Source organism: Myripristis murdjan, chromosome 1, assembly GCF_902150065.1.
Source record: "Myripristis murdjan chromosome 1, fMyrMur1.1, whole genome shotgun sequence".
NCBI lineage: Eukaryota > Metazoa > Chordata > Actinopteri > Holocentriformes > Holocentridae > Myripristis > Myripristis murdjan.
This window is the reverse complement of record NC_043980.1, coordinates 37,425,051-37,438,887: the sequence shown is the minus strand read 5'-3', so window position 1 is coordinate 37,438,887 and position 13,837 is coordinate 37,425,051. Positions and strand designations below refer to the sequence as shown.

At 40.3% G+C, this 13,837-nt stretch overlaps 1 protein-coding gene across 1 annotated transcript; it reads right to left on the bottom strand.

Moving 5' to 3' along the window:
- Positions 1–2,710: 2,710 nt before the first annotated feature.
- Positions 2,711–4,876, bottom strand: LOC115367529 (uncharacterized). Its single transcript, XM_030063333.1, has 3 exons — positions 4,797–4,876; positions 3,893–4,185; positions 2,711–3,733 (listed from the first exon to the last, which is right to left on the bottom strand). Exons 2-3 carry the CDS (start codon positions 4,183–4,185, stop codon positions 2,989–2,991), a joined length of 1,038 nt encoding a protein of 345 aa, XP_029919193.1. The 5' UTR covers positions 4,797–4,876; the 3' UTR covers positions 2,711–2,988.
- Between the last annotated feature and the right edge of the window lie 8,961 nt (positions 4,877–13,837).

The following is a 13,837-nucleotide window of genomic DNA, read 5'->3' as shown; positions in this document are numbered from 1 at the left end:
GGGGAGAAGAAAATGAACGCAATACATAGCTATAAATATGAATACACATATTGCTGTCTTGAAGTGTGGGTAGCAGTTACCATGGCCACCACTAGTGTTAGTGTTATCATACAGATACTCCCACAAGAGTTTCCAGGTGACAAGTCACAGCATTAAATGTAGAATTTATACAGTATTACCTTGAAACAAAAGGTGTGTTTGGAACATAAAGGAGGGGGAATTTCAACATTATAATGCAGTCATTTTGACTTTCATGAATTTTCATGTGATTTTGAAGGTATTGCACTGACAGTAGCTTATAATATTTATTAATACCAGCCTATATTACCTCATTACTATCAGGTTATTATGCCATTAATGTCACCATGTTACCATTTTTAATCCAAATATTGCATTAATACAGCCATTTTGTCATTAGTAGGTTACTGTATTGTTCCCAAAATATTACTATTCTATTACTAAACAGCTTTGTCTCATTGCTATCTTTAAATGTGTTTATATGTGTCTCCCTATGATTGTTGTTTTTGGTCCTTTATTACCCTGAAAGCACAAAGGGAACATGGCCATGGAAGATATTTTGATATGATAACCATTGCTACATGGTAGCTACATGGGCCCTAAAACAACACAGATGACTACTCAAATTTGGTCCTGAGTTTCATTTCCACCCTCCCACCAGGAGGGTCCTGCCCAAGTCCACACAATGCACATGTAAGGAGATAAGCTTTTTTCTTCAGTGCTCAAGGGAGCGGGGCAGAGCCCTCATCCCTAACGGCTACAGCTATACTCATATAATCTTGAAATACAATACATATCTTTTGATGTATTCTGTATGGGCTTCGGCCTTTGGGACTTGTTGCCTCTAAGATAATGACTAAGCTGGATGTAATCAACGCCCACACAGGTTCACAGGAATCCCCAAGCATTAACACATACACACACCCAGCTGCCAATAAACATGGCCCTCACACAACTGGATAAACATAATTCTGTCACTAGGGACCATAACTGAGAATAGACAAAAGAAAGAGGCACAAAACATACAAGTGCGCTTACTGGTAATGAGCTAGTCCATGACACATTAACAGACCAGGGTATGGCACATGAGATAGCCAACAACTGTGATTTATAATGATGCCAAACTCAGTGAAAGAACGCTGACTGAATACTTTCGTCCATGACCTACAGTGATGAGTAGAGAGCCACGACGGCCAGACAAAAGATGTAACAGCAGGTTTGTTGTCTCTTACATGATCATATATGGTAGAAACTTACCAGGGAATAAATAAGAAGAAAGTGTTTTGCAAGCATTTTATTTAATGTTTGGCATTTGTTGGTTAATATCTGCTTGGTTCACTCTTCATGCGTTGCATACATTCCAAAATTCATGAAGCCATGACCCCACCTCTCTGTGTGGAGTGCCAAATTCAGCCTACAGTTGTTATTCAAAACCACTCTTCCTATCTTCTTTTTAGAGGCACAGTGAAGCTTTCCAGTTACAGTGAAAGAAGGCACAGTTAAAACAACTTTATCAAAGATCCACTTTGCATATCAGAGGTCATATGACAGGCTGATGAGAACTGAACACCGGACCAAGGTTCATTTTGAAGTATAGTCTTCGATGAAAACAGTTTAGAAAGTCAAGGAGATTGGAATAGTAACAGTAGTAACAGAGCCAGTGGTAATAGTAAAGAGAACACAACTGCTAAAATAATGATCCAGTAATGATATGAATTATATGGAAACTGGTCTGAGGATCAATATTGCTAAAATGAGAATAATTCAGTGATTACATGTAATATGTTTACCAGTAGCAAGAAGAACAGTGGGGCTAAAATGATTATTTAGTGGTTAATAATAAAAAAGAGAAGCTCGGAGAAACCAGATAATAAAGAGGAAAAAAATATTGTTCACATATCTGTCAGGGGCGAGTGGTCATAATAAGCTATAAATGCGGCGCATGCCCAAGCCCTTCAATTAAAATCTTTAAAATGTTGGTGTCCTAGTGTGTCCTTTTATAATATACCTTATTTCTATCATTTTGGTTGCAAACCGCTGCCTATATACACGTATCTATCTCAATTTGCTAGCGAAATGCTGGAAAGTTGACAGCTTGACGCGTGCATACGCTCTGTGATACGAGTATTGACAGTAGTTTTGTAGCCGGTGTTTCTGTACGTGGGCGTTTTGAATGGAAAATAAGCTGTCTGTGAATCAGCTTTTCAGAGGACGCATGCGCAACACGAGTAGCTACGTAGCAGCTCGCTTGAAATGTTCAGCGGCAACAGCAAGTCATTCACTTGACAGCTAGCTACCGCTAACGTCGTTAGCTGGCTAGCTAGTACGGGAACGTTAACGTTAGTTTGTTCTTTCATCTGCATCGTGCCAATCAAAATGGGTGAAAATACAACTTCATTTGAGTAACCTGGCATGTTTCATTGATTTAGGCTATTGCAGGTGTTATGAAAAAGAGGTGTTCTCTGACGTTTATCACTTTGGTGCGTAGCCTGATGGGCAGTTGGGCATGTGTGTGTGTCATTTCATTGACCATGTAGGCTAGCTGGTGACACTGCTGTGTGTTTTCACCCCGTGGCACGTCCCAATAGTTCCGATCTCATGGTAAATTCCAACATTGTTGTTGGTAACATTGGGGCAAAATGCGCACGCGTCTATCAAAATCGAGTTGTGGAGTTGATATAGTATAGTTAAAAACCATATTATGCGTTTTTATTAATAAATAAATGCCCCAAAATTTTCGACCTCACGCCCTCACGGGCGCTCGCAGGAAATCGGGACCACAGCATGACTACACAAAAAGGTCACCACTTGCCACTGATATCTGTATATTGATTCCAAGCAACAGAAGCAATACTTATTGATTCTAAGAGCAGATGGAGAGGGTATTTATTTATTTATTTGCTTGTTTGTTTGTTTGTTTGGTAGTCTAGCAAGTAGATTTTTACTTGTAAAATAGAAATGACTGATCAGCTAACCCAGTGTACCTTGAACACATCTGTCATGGACTTGAATTTTAGGTTTAGCCGGAATTTTTTCTTTGCCCACACTAGTCCATGTGTCACCCTCTTCATCTATTACTTCCTTTCTGACTGTTTTGTCCCTTGTTTTCCCCTCATCTATCTGATCTTTACAGCTCACACATTCTGGATTATCACAACGAAATATGTGGTCCAAGCCAAATCCATTTCCCTGAGCAATATTCATAATGGCTGTTTTAAGCTGACTGGGTGTATATAGTTGTTTCTCTTTCTCTGTTCCCTTTCCGGGTTGGAAAGGCTCAGTGAACACAAGTGCATATCTTCCCCAGGCTGTGATGAGGGGAAGGTATTGAAGAATGTTGTTCCCACGGCCCTCGTCAGCACAAGGAGAAAGACATGGAGAAAAATAAGTGTAAAGAATCAGTCGATAATCAGCATTCTGGTCAAGCTGCTTCTTTTTAAATGTGCGATATCGTCCGGAGTTTATCCTTTGCATCTCTTTTAACACCCGATATTCAGCATGGTCCTTGATGCCCAGATTTGGATCAACATTTTTTCTGTCCACAGGTTTGGCTGCCACAATGTAATGACCACTATAAACCTCTTCTTGACGGAATGAGTTTGCGATGTTTGTTGGAGGGTCTGCTCTTTGGACTGTGTCAAGGTCTGGCTGTCCGTTTACAAATGGGACGATTATGGCCATGCTGTACTGTCCCATATTGTTGTAAGGATCATATCTGAAAGAGAAACAGACGTACACATTTGAAACCATGAAATGTCATGAAACCCATGACTTTGACTGGTCATGGCCCCAAAGAGATGTGAGATGATTTCTGGAATAAAAAAAAAAAAAAAACAAGCAAACAAAGTATTTTTGACATTCTTTAAGTACTCACATATTCCAGATTTTCACCATCGAATTATGCAGTTGTGTTCTGTCAAATTGTTGGGTAGAGGTACTAACAGTACTGCCAGTACCCACACCACTGGAACCAGGAGAAGGTGGTCTGGAACCAGGAGAAGGTGGTCTGGAACCAGGAGAAGGTGGTCTGGAACCAGCAGCAGGCCGACTGGAACCAGCAGCAGGCCGACTGGAACCAGTAGAAGGTTTATTTTTCCCTGGTTGCACGCCTGCTGGCAGGGCCAGGCTCAGCGCAACAATTAACCAGAACACAGCAACACCTGCCATCTACACACACACACACACATGCATCCACAGGCACACATTTGTGAACAGGGAAGACACAAGGAAAAACATCAGACAATGCTAATTCATTTGAAAAAACAGTAAATTAAAAAAACAACAACAACATAATAATAAACAATAAACCTGTCACCTGCCTACCCACAAACCTACCAGCAAGGGTAGTAGTTCACTGAGGCAGGGGAGTAAAGGACTAATGCTCTCAGACACACACACACACACACACACACACACACACACACACACACACAGACCCCTCAGATAGAAGATAAACATACTTCAGATAATCACTTCAAATACAGGAAAGTGAACATTCGTATGTTTGCTCAAGTAGTAAAGTAAACTGTGACATTGTTTTTGTTATTAAATATCATAGTTTCCTTGTAAAAAGGGTAGGCAAAATAAGCTTTGGCTTCAGCCTATACCTATACCTATACCTTTTCGGTACCACTATTAGTGGACTAGACTGTAAACTATGTATTTTTTCTTTTTTTCTTTCTTAAAAAAAAAAAAAAAAGCAATAAATGCCACATCAAGGATTCCAGAAATAATAAAAAAGATAATAATTTGGGAAGAAAGACAAAGGTTTACTGTACCACTTAGTGAAGCTCCCTGGTGGACTGAAAAAGTGTCTGGGATGAATAAGGCTGAAAAGCAATGAAAAAAAGATGAGTGGGAACTTGAGCCTCTTTGGAGAAACTCCCCAAAACACGACATTCTCAGCCATTTTTATACTTTGCTCTCTCCCCTCCATCATGTCATCCAGTCAAATCAAAGTACATTTTTTTAAATAAGAAAATTATTCTTCCTTTTTCCATCCCTGAGCCCACCTATCAGGTGTTCCATCTCTGCTGCATCAGCACCATTCAGCAGATCACAACACAATTTCGAGAAGTAAATGTGTTAACTTCCCTTTCACTGACAGATGTTTTTTTAAGATAACCACCAGTTCCCACAGCTCTTTTGAACGAGAATGTTACTTTTTCCTGGAATCAACACAAAACAAGTAAAAGTGACAAGTTGTTATGACCTGGCTCTTAGGCCACAACAAAAATGGGTGTGCCTCTTTGTTGGTGTGCCTCACTGACAGAGGTTTAATAAAAGAGTATTTATTAAATGAAATCACTCAGAAAAAGAATTAACTAGACATGAGGTGTGGGTGTCAGTAAAGTCAGTTGTGTGAGTCTACATGTGAGAGGGATGTGGGTGCATGTTGTAAAGTGTTAGTTTTTTTTTTTTTTTTTTACTGTTTTTGCAAATGAATTAGCATTGTCTTTTTTTTCCCTTGTGTCTCTCCTGGTCACAAATGTGTGTCTGTGTGTGTGTGCATGTGGATGCATGTGTTTGTAGATGGCAGGTGTTGCTGTGTTCTGGTTAATCGTTGCGCTGAGCCTTGCCCTACCAGCAGGCGTGCAACCAGGGAAAAAAAAACCTTCTCCTGGTTCCAGTCGGCCTGTTCCTGGTTCCAGTGGTGTGGGTACTGGCAGTACTGTTAGTGCTTCTACCCAACAATTTGACAGAACACAACTGCATAATTCGATGGTGAAAATCTGGAATATGTGAGTACTTAAAGAATGTCAGAAATACTTTTTGCTTGTTTTTTATATTCCAGAAATCATCTCACATCTCTTTGGGGCCATGACCAGTCAAAGTCATGGATTTCAGAAGTGATTTTTTTTTTTTTTTTTTTTTTGCAAATGTGTATGTCACACTATGTTTTCGTGAATGGGGGCTAGAGAGTATCTTTCTGTTTGTTTCTCTTTCAGATATGATCCTTACAACAATATGGGACCGTACAGCATGGCCATAATCGTCCCATTTGTAAACGGACAAACAGGCCTTGACACAGTCCAAAGAGCAGACCCTCCAACAAACACTGAAAACAAACTCCTTCAGGAAGGGTCCGGACAAGAACGCTGAATGAAATAAAATCATTATGAGAAGACAATACCAGTGTCCATAATGGCCAAAGTGGAAATGGTCAGAATCAACAAACTGCAGTGAGAGGAGGATGAAAGTAACAAATAATAAAAGTCTAATGGAGCGGTGTGGGTGGGAAGGATACAGAGGCTTCAAGAATGCAAAATGAGCACAATATGATAACTTTAGTAGGGATGAGCAAGTACGCCACTATCTGTATCTGTATCTGTATCTGATTAACCATCTACATAGCTTTACTGTATCTGTACTCGGAGTGTGCGGGGCCGAAACCGGAAGTGGGTGGGGTTTGACCGGAAAGGGGCTGGGCTTAACTGGTATGTTATTTTAAGCATGAAATTGATACGGGTTGATCAGAAGTTCAGATCAATGTTTTTCACAAGAGTAAATGAGCTATTTACAGAACAAATTTTTTTATAAACACAGAACATGAATATCCTTAAGTGCATCAATGAATACAACACATGCAGTAGGCAATTATGAAGCACTAGAGAGAGAGAGAGTGTGTATGTACACTACCAGTCAAAAGTTTGGACACACCTTCTCATTTAATGTTTTTTCTTTATTTTCATGACTATTTACATTGTAGATTCTCACTGAAGGCATCAAAACTATGAATGAACACATATGCAATTATGTAGTAAACAAAACATGTTTTATATTTTAGATTCTTCAAAATAGCCACCCTTTGCTCTGATTACTGCTTTGCACACTCTTGGCATTCTCTCGATGAGCTTCAAGAGGTAGTCACCTGAAATGGTTTTCCAACAGTCTTGAAGGAGTTCCCAGAGGTGTTTAGCACTTGTTGGCCCCTTTGCCTTCACTCTGAGGTCCATCTCATCCCAAACCATCTCGATTGGGTTCAGGTCCAGTGACTGTGGAGGCCAGGTCATCTGCCGCAGCACTCCATCACTCTCCTTCTTGGTCAAATAGCCCTTACACAGCCTGGAGGTGTGTTTGGGCTCATTGTCCTGTTGAAAAATAAATGATGGTCCAACTAAACGCAAACCGGATGGGATGGCATGTTGCTGCAGGATGCTGTGGTAGCCATGCTGGTTCAGTGTGCCTTCAATTTTGAATAATTCCCCAACAGTGTCACCAGCAAAACACCCCCACACCATCACACCTCCTCCTCCATGCTTCACAGTGGGAACCAGGCATGTGGAATCCATCCATTCACCTTTTCTGCGTTGCACAAAGACAAAGATCTCAGATTTGGACTCATCAGACCAAAGCACAGATTTCCACTGGTCTAATGTCCATTCCTTGTGTTTCTTGGCCCAAACAAATCTCTTCTGCTTGTTGTTTTTCCTTAGTAGTGGTTTCTTAGCAGCTATTTGACCATGAAGGCCTGATTCGCGCAGTCTCCTCTTAACAGTTGTTCTAGAGATGGGTCTGCTGCTAGAACTCTGTGTGGCATTTATCTGGTCTCTGATCTGAGCTGCTGTTAACTTGCGATTTCTGAGGCTGGTGACTCAGATGAACTTATCCTCAGCAGCAGAGGTGACTCTTGGTCTTCCTTTCCTGGGTCGGTCCTCATGTGAGCCAGTTTCGTCGTATGATAGTTTTTGTGACTGCACTTGGGGACACATTTAAAGTTTTTGCAATTTTGCAGCCTGACTGACCTTCATTTCTTAAAGTAATGATGGACTGTCGTTTTCTCTTTACTTAGCTGATTGGGTCTTGCCATAATATGAATTCTAACAGTTGTCAAATAGGGCTGTCAGCTGTGTACCAATCTGACTTCTGCAAAACACAACTGATGGTCCCAACCCCATTGATAAAGCAAGAAATTCCACTAATTAACCCTGACAAGGCACACCTGTGAAGTGAAAACCATTTCAGGTGACTACATCATGAAGCTCATTGAGAAGGCCAAGGGTTTGCAGCGCTGTCAACAAAGCAAAGGGTGGCCACTTTGAGGAATTTAAAATATAAAACATGTTTAGAGTCATTTAACAATTTTTTTCTTTGCCACATAATTGCATATATCTTGGTTCATATATTTGATGTCTTCAGTATGTATCTACAATGTAGAAAGTAGTAAAAATAAAGAAAAAACATTGAATGAGAAGGTGTGTCCAAACTTTTGACTGGTAGTATATATATATATGTGATTACAGACTGAGGGAACAGCGAGCTGAAAAAAACCTGACCGCTACTGAAGAGAGACGTGATGTGAGCTGTCACACCTGAGTGAGAGAGAGAGAGGCTTTGCCTGTGTGTGTGTGTGTGTGTGTGTGTGTGTGTGTGTGTGTGTGTGTGTAGGGGAGGGTCACTGTGTGTGACTGGCCTATCACAGAACTTGGAGACAGTCAGCTACCCAATGTGGATATTCATTCATCACGAGCACGGATATAGACACATATTACTAGGATAATACTCGTACTCGGCAAAAGTGCTTTATCCGTATACCGGATACTCGTTTCAGCTGAGTATCTGGCTCATCCCTAAACTTTAGCACTACCCATGAACAATAGCAACACTACGTGCACAATTATTGTGCACCATTATGCATGACTACAGCATGGCAATGAAAAAGACACACACTACACACCCGTCCAATGCTAAAGAGACACAGAGGACTGATTGGGATTGGGATTCAGGGATTATTGGAAACAAGAATCCAACAGGAAAATCTTAGATTCTTCCATGACCTACAGTGATGAGTAGAGAGCCACGACGGCCAGACAAAAGAGGTTTGTTGTCTCTTACATGATCACGTATGGACTTGCCAGAGAAAAAATTAGAAGAGAAGGTTTTTCAAGCATTTTATTTAATGTTTGGCATTTGTTGGTTAATATCTGCTTGGTTCACTCTTCATGCATTGCATACATTCCAAAATTCATGAAGCCATGACCCCACCTCTCTGTGTGGAGTGCCAAATTCAGCCTACAGTTGTTATTCAAAACCACTCTGCCTATCTTCTTTTTAGAGGCACTTTCCAGTTACAGTGAAAGAAGGCACAGTTAAAACAACTTTATCAAAGATCCACTTTGCATATCAGAGGTCACATGACAGGCTGATGAGAACTGAACACCGGACCAAGGTTCATTTTGAAGTATAGTCTTCAATGAAAACAGTTTAGAAAGTCAAGGAGATTGGAACAGTAACAGTAGTAACAGAGCAAGTGGTAATAGTAAAGAGAACACAACTGCTAAAATAATGATATGTATTATATGTAAACTGGTGAGAAGATCAATATTGCTAAAATGAGAATATTTCAGTGATTACATGTAATATTTTTTACTAGTAGCAAGAAGAACAGTGGTGCTAAAAAGATTATTCAGTGGTTAATAATAAAAAAGAGCAGCTAGGAGAAACCAGATAATAAAGAGGAACAAAATATTGTTCACATATCTGTATATTTATTCCAAGCAACCGAAGCAATACTTATTGATTCTAAGAGCAGATGGAGATGTTATTTATTCATTTATTTGCTTGTTTGTTTGTTTGTTTGTTTGTTTGGTAGTCCAGCAAGTAGATTTTCACTTGTAAAATAGAAATGACTGATCAGCTAACCCAGTGTACCCTGAACACATCTGTCATGGACTTGAATTTTAGGTTTAGCCGGAATTTTTTCTTTGACCTTACTAGTCCATATCTTACCCTCTTCATCTATTTCTTCCTTTCTGACTGTTTTGTCCCTTGTTTTCCCCTCATCTATCTGATCTTTACAGCTCACACATTCTGGATCATCACAACGAAATATGTGGTCCAAGCCAAATCCATTTCCCTGAGCAATATTCATAATAGCTGTTTTAAGCTGACTGGGTGTATATAGTTGTATCTCATTATCTGTTCCCGTTCCGGGTTGAAAAGGCTTAGTGAACACAAGTGCATATCTTCCCCAGTCTTTGATGAAGTGAAGGTATTGAAGAATGTTGTTCCTACGGCTCTCGTTAGCACAAGGAGAAAGACATGGAGAAAAATACGTGTAAAGAATCAGTCGATAATCAGCATTCTGGTCAAGCTGCTTCTTTTTAAATGTGCGATATCGTCCAGAGTTTATCCTTTCCATCTCCTTTAACACCCGATATTCAGCATGGTCCTTGGTGTCATTAGTTGGATCAACATTTTTTTTGGCAACAGGTTTGGCTGCCACAATGTAATGACCCCTATAAACCTCTCCTTGACGGAATGAGTTTGCGATGTTTGTTGGAGGGTCTGCTCTTTGGACTGTGTCAAGGTCTGGCTGTCCGTTTACAAATGGGACGATTATGGCCATGCTGTACTGTCCCATATTGTTGTAAGGATCATATCTGAAAGAGAAACAAACAGAAAGATAGTCTCTAGCCCCCATTCACGAAAACATAGTGTGACGTACACATTTGCAAAAAAAACAAAAAAAACAAAATCACTTCTCGATTCCATGACTTTGACTGGTCATGGCCCCAAAGAGATGTGAGATGATTTCTGGAATATAAAAAAAACAAGCAAACAAAGTATTTCTGACATTCTTTAAGTACTCACATATTCCAGATTTTCACCATCGAATTATGCAGTTGTGTTCTGTCAAATTGTTGGGTAGAAGCACTAACAGTACTGCCAGTACCCACACCACTGGAACCAGGAACAGGCCGACTGGAACCAGCAGCAGGCTGTCTGGAACCAGTAGAAGGTTTATTTTTCCCTGGTTGCACGCCTGCTGGCAGAGCGAGGCTCAGCGCAACAATTAACCAGAATACAGCAACACCTGCCATCTACACACACACACACACACACATACATCCACAGACACACATTTGTGAACAGGGGAAACACAAGGAAAATTATAGCTGCTGTGCAGTGATGGGTCGGTTCCGGGCATTTTTAGGAAATTCTAAGAAACAAGCAGAAGAATATGAACTTAAATACAAACTGAACTGATTGACACACCTGGTAAGAAAAGGGCAGGACACAGGCCTGGAGGGGACAGATGATTGGCCAAAACACAACAAAGACATGCAACACGGGGGCGGGGCTAATGAGACAATGCAGGGCAGGTGTGACGACAAACAAGCTGACAAGCCCTGCGTTCCAAATTGCATACTTATACTTTTTACTTTTAGTATGTACTGCAGCTGCCCTTTCAAAGTATGTAGTTTAGTATGTATTGGGACATACTAATTCTTTTTTCCCTACTAAATAGTATGGTAGTATGAGTATTGGAACGCAAGGTATGGAGGAACAATAGGGACAAAATGAACACAGCAGACTAGAATACAATAAACATTATAGCTGCTGCACAGCAATGGTCAGGGCCAGGCAATTTTAGGCAATTCTGAGCAACAAGTAGAGAATAGGAAGATGAAAAGAAAGGTTGCATTCTTGTGTGCATTTTGTATCAGCTGAGACTTGAACTCACAGTTTCTAGCATGAAGGCCAATGCTCTATCTCACTGAGCTAATTAGCAAGTGTCACTTCACATGGGGCTTCACAAATTGACTAAGCCAGTCACATGACAGCAGCCATCTGTGCATGGAAAGGCAGATTTCAAACCACTGTAAAAAAAAAAAAAAAAAAATCAAGACAAAAATCTGACCATGATGATCTGCCATGGGACTGGACCTTTATGCAAAGTTTGGAGAGTTTTCGCACGTGGGAATGCTGCACAAGCTGAGACTTGAACTTGCAATCTTCGACCCTGAGGACCAGCCTCTATCTCACTGAGCTAAAACTTCCCGTGTAGCTTCACAAACTGACTGAGCCAATCACTGACCTGCAGGACAGCAGCCAGCCATGCATGGAAAGGCAGATTTTAAACAGCTGTCAAAAATTCAGTTATTAAGACAAAAATCTGAAAATACACATATTGCATCTAGACAGCATGGAGATGTTGATCATTTGTTTTTAACAATGATTGATTTGCTCCATAACTGAAAAACTGATGTTTAAAAATGCCGTTCTTGCATTGACTCCAATTGTTCACATGAGAGCAGAATTCAAAATACTGTCAAAAACTGAGTTTTTGAAATACAATTCTGAAATTTCCCACACATCATCTACCATGACTCTAGAATTTTGTCCATTTTTTCATGAACATTGAAGATTTATTTAGCAAGAATTTGCAGGTGTATGTTTACAGTACCATTTACAGTCAAACATTTTGATGCACTGTAGGCTCAATTTTTGATCAATCAAAAATCTGAAAAACAACGTTTGTGTAGGACATTCTGAAGATTCTCTGGCATGGGAATGGACCTTGTTTGGTGCAAAGTTTGGTGAGTTTTCATCCATGATTTCCTCGGAATAAGAAAGAAGAAAGAAAGAAAGAATTCCTGGGAATACAATAGGGTCCTGACCCTAAAAATCAGACAATCAGACATTTGCAAGTTTGCTCAAGTAGTAAAGCAATAAATGCCACATCAAGGATTCCAGAAATAATAAAAAAAGATAATAATTTGGGAAGAAAGACAAAGGTTTACTGTACCACTTAGTGAAGCTCCCTGGTGGACTGAAAAAGTGTCTGGGATGAATAAGGCTGAAAAGCAATGAAAAAGAGATGCCTGGGAATTTGGGCAAAAATTCTGCCTCTTGGAGAAACTCCCCAAAACACAACATTCTCAGCCATTTTTATACTTTGCTCTCTCCCTTCCTTCATCATGTCATCCAGTCAAATCAAAGTAATTTTTTAATAAGAAAATGATTCTTCGTTTTTCCATCCCTGAGCCCCCCTATCAGCTGTTCCATCTCTGCTGCATCAGCACCATTCAGCAGATCACAACACAATTTCGAGAAGTAAATGTGTTAACTTCCCTTTCACTGACAGATGTTTTTTAAGATAACCACCAGTTCCCACAGCTCTTTTGAACGAGAATGTTACTTTTTCCTGGAATCAACACAAACCAAGTAAAAGTGACAAGATGTTATGACCTGGCTCTTAGGCCACAACAAAAATGGGTGTGCCTCTTTGTTGGTGTGCCTCACCAACACAGAGGTTTAATAAAAGAGTATTTATTAAATGAAATCACTCAGAAAAAGAATTAACTAGACATGAGGTGTGGGTGTCAGTAAAGTCAGTTGTGCGAGTCTACATGTGAGAGGGATGTGGGTGCATGTTGTAAAGTGTTAGTTTTTTTTTTTTTTTTTTCCTTTTTTTTAATTTACTGTTTTTGCAAATGAATTAGCATTGTTTGATTTTTTCCCCTTGTGTCTCTCCTGGTCACAAATGTGTGCCTGTGGATGCATGTAGGTGTGTGTGTGTAGATGGCAGGTGTTGCTGTGTTCTGGTTAATTGTTGCGCTGAGCCTGGCCCTGCCAGCAGGCGTGCAACCAGGGAAAAAGAAAACTCCTACTAGTTCCACTCAGCCTTCTACTGGTTCCATTCGGCCTTCTCCTGGTTCCAGTGGTGTGGGTACTGGCAGTCTTTCTGTTTGTTTCTCTTTCAGATATGATCCTTACAACAATATGGGACAGTACAGCATGGCCATAATCGTCCCATTTGTAAACGGAGAGCCAGACCTTGACACAGTCCAAAGAGCAGACCCTCCAACAAACATCACAAACCTCTCCTTCAAGGAGGTGGTGGTCATTACATTGTGGCAGCCAAACCTGTGGACAGCAAAAATGTTGATCCAAAGGACCATGCTGAATATTGGGTGTTGAGTGAGATGCAAAGGACAAACTCCAAACCATATCACACATTTAAAAAGAAGCAGCTTAACCAGAATGCTGATTATCGACTGATTCGTTACACTTCTTTTTCTCCATGTCTTTC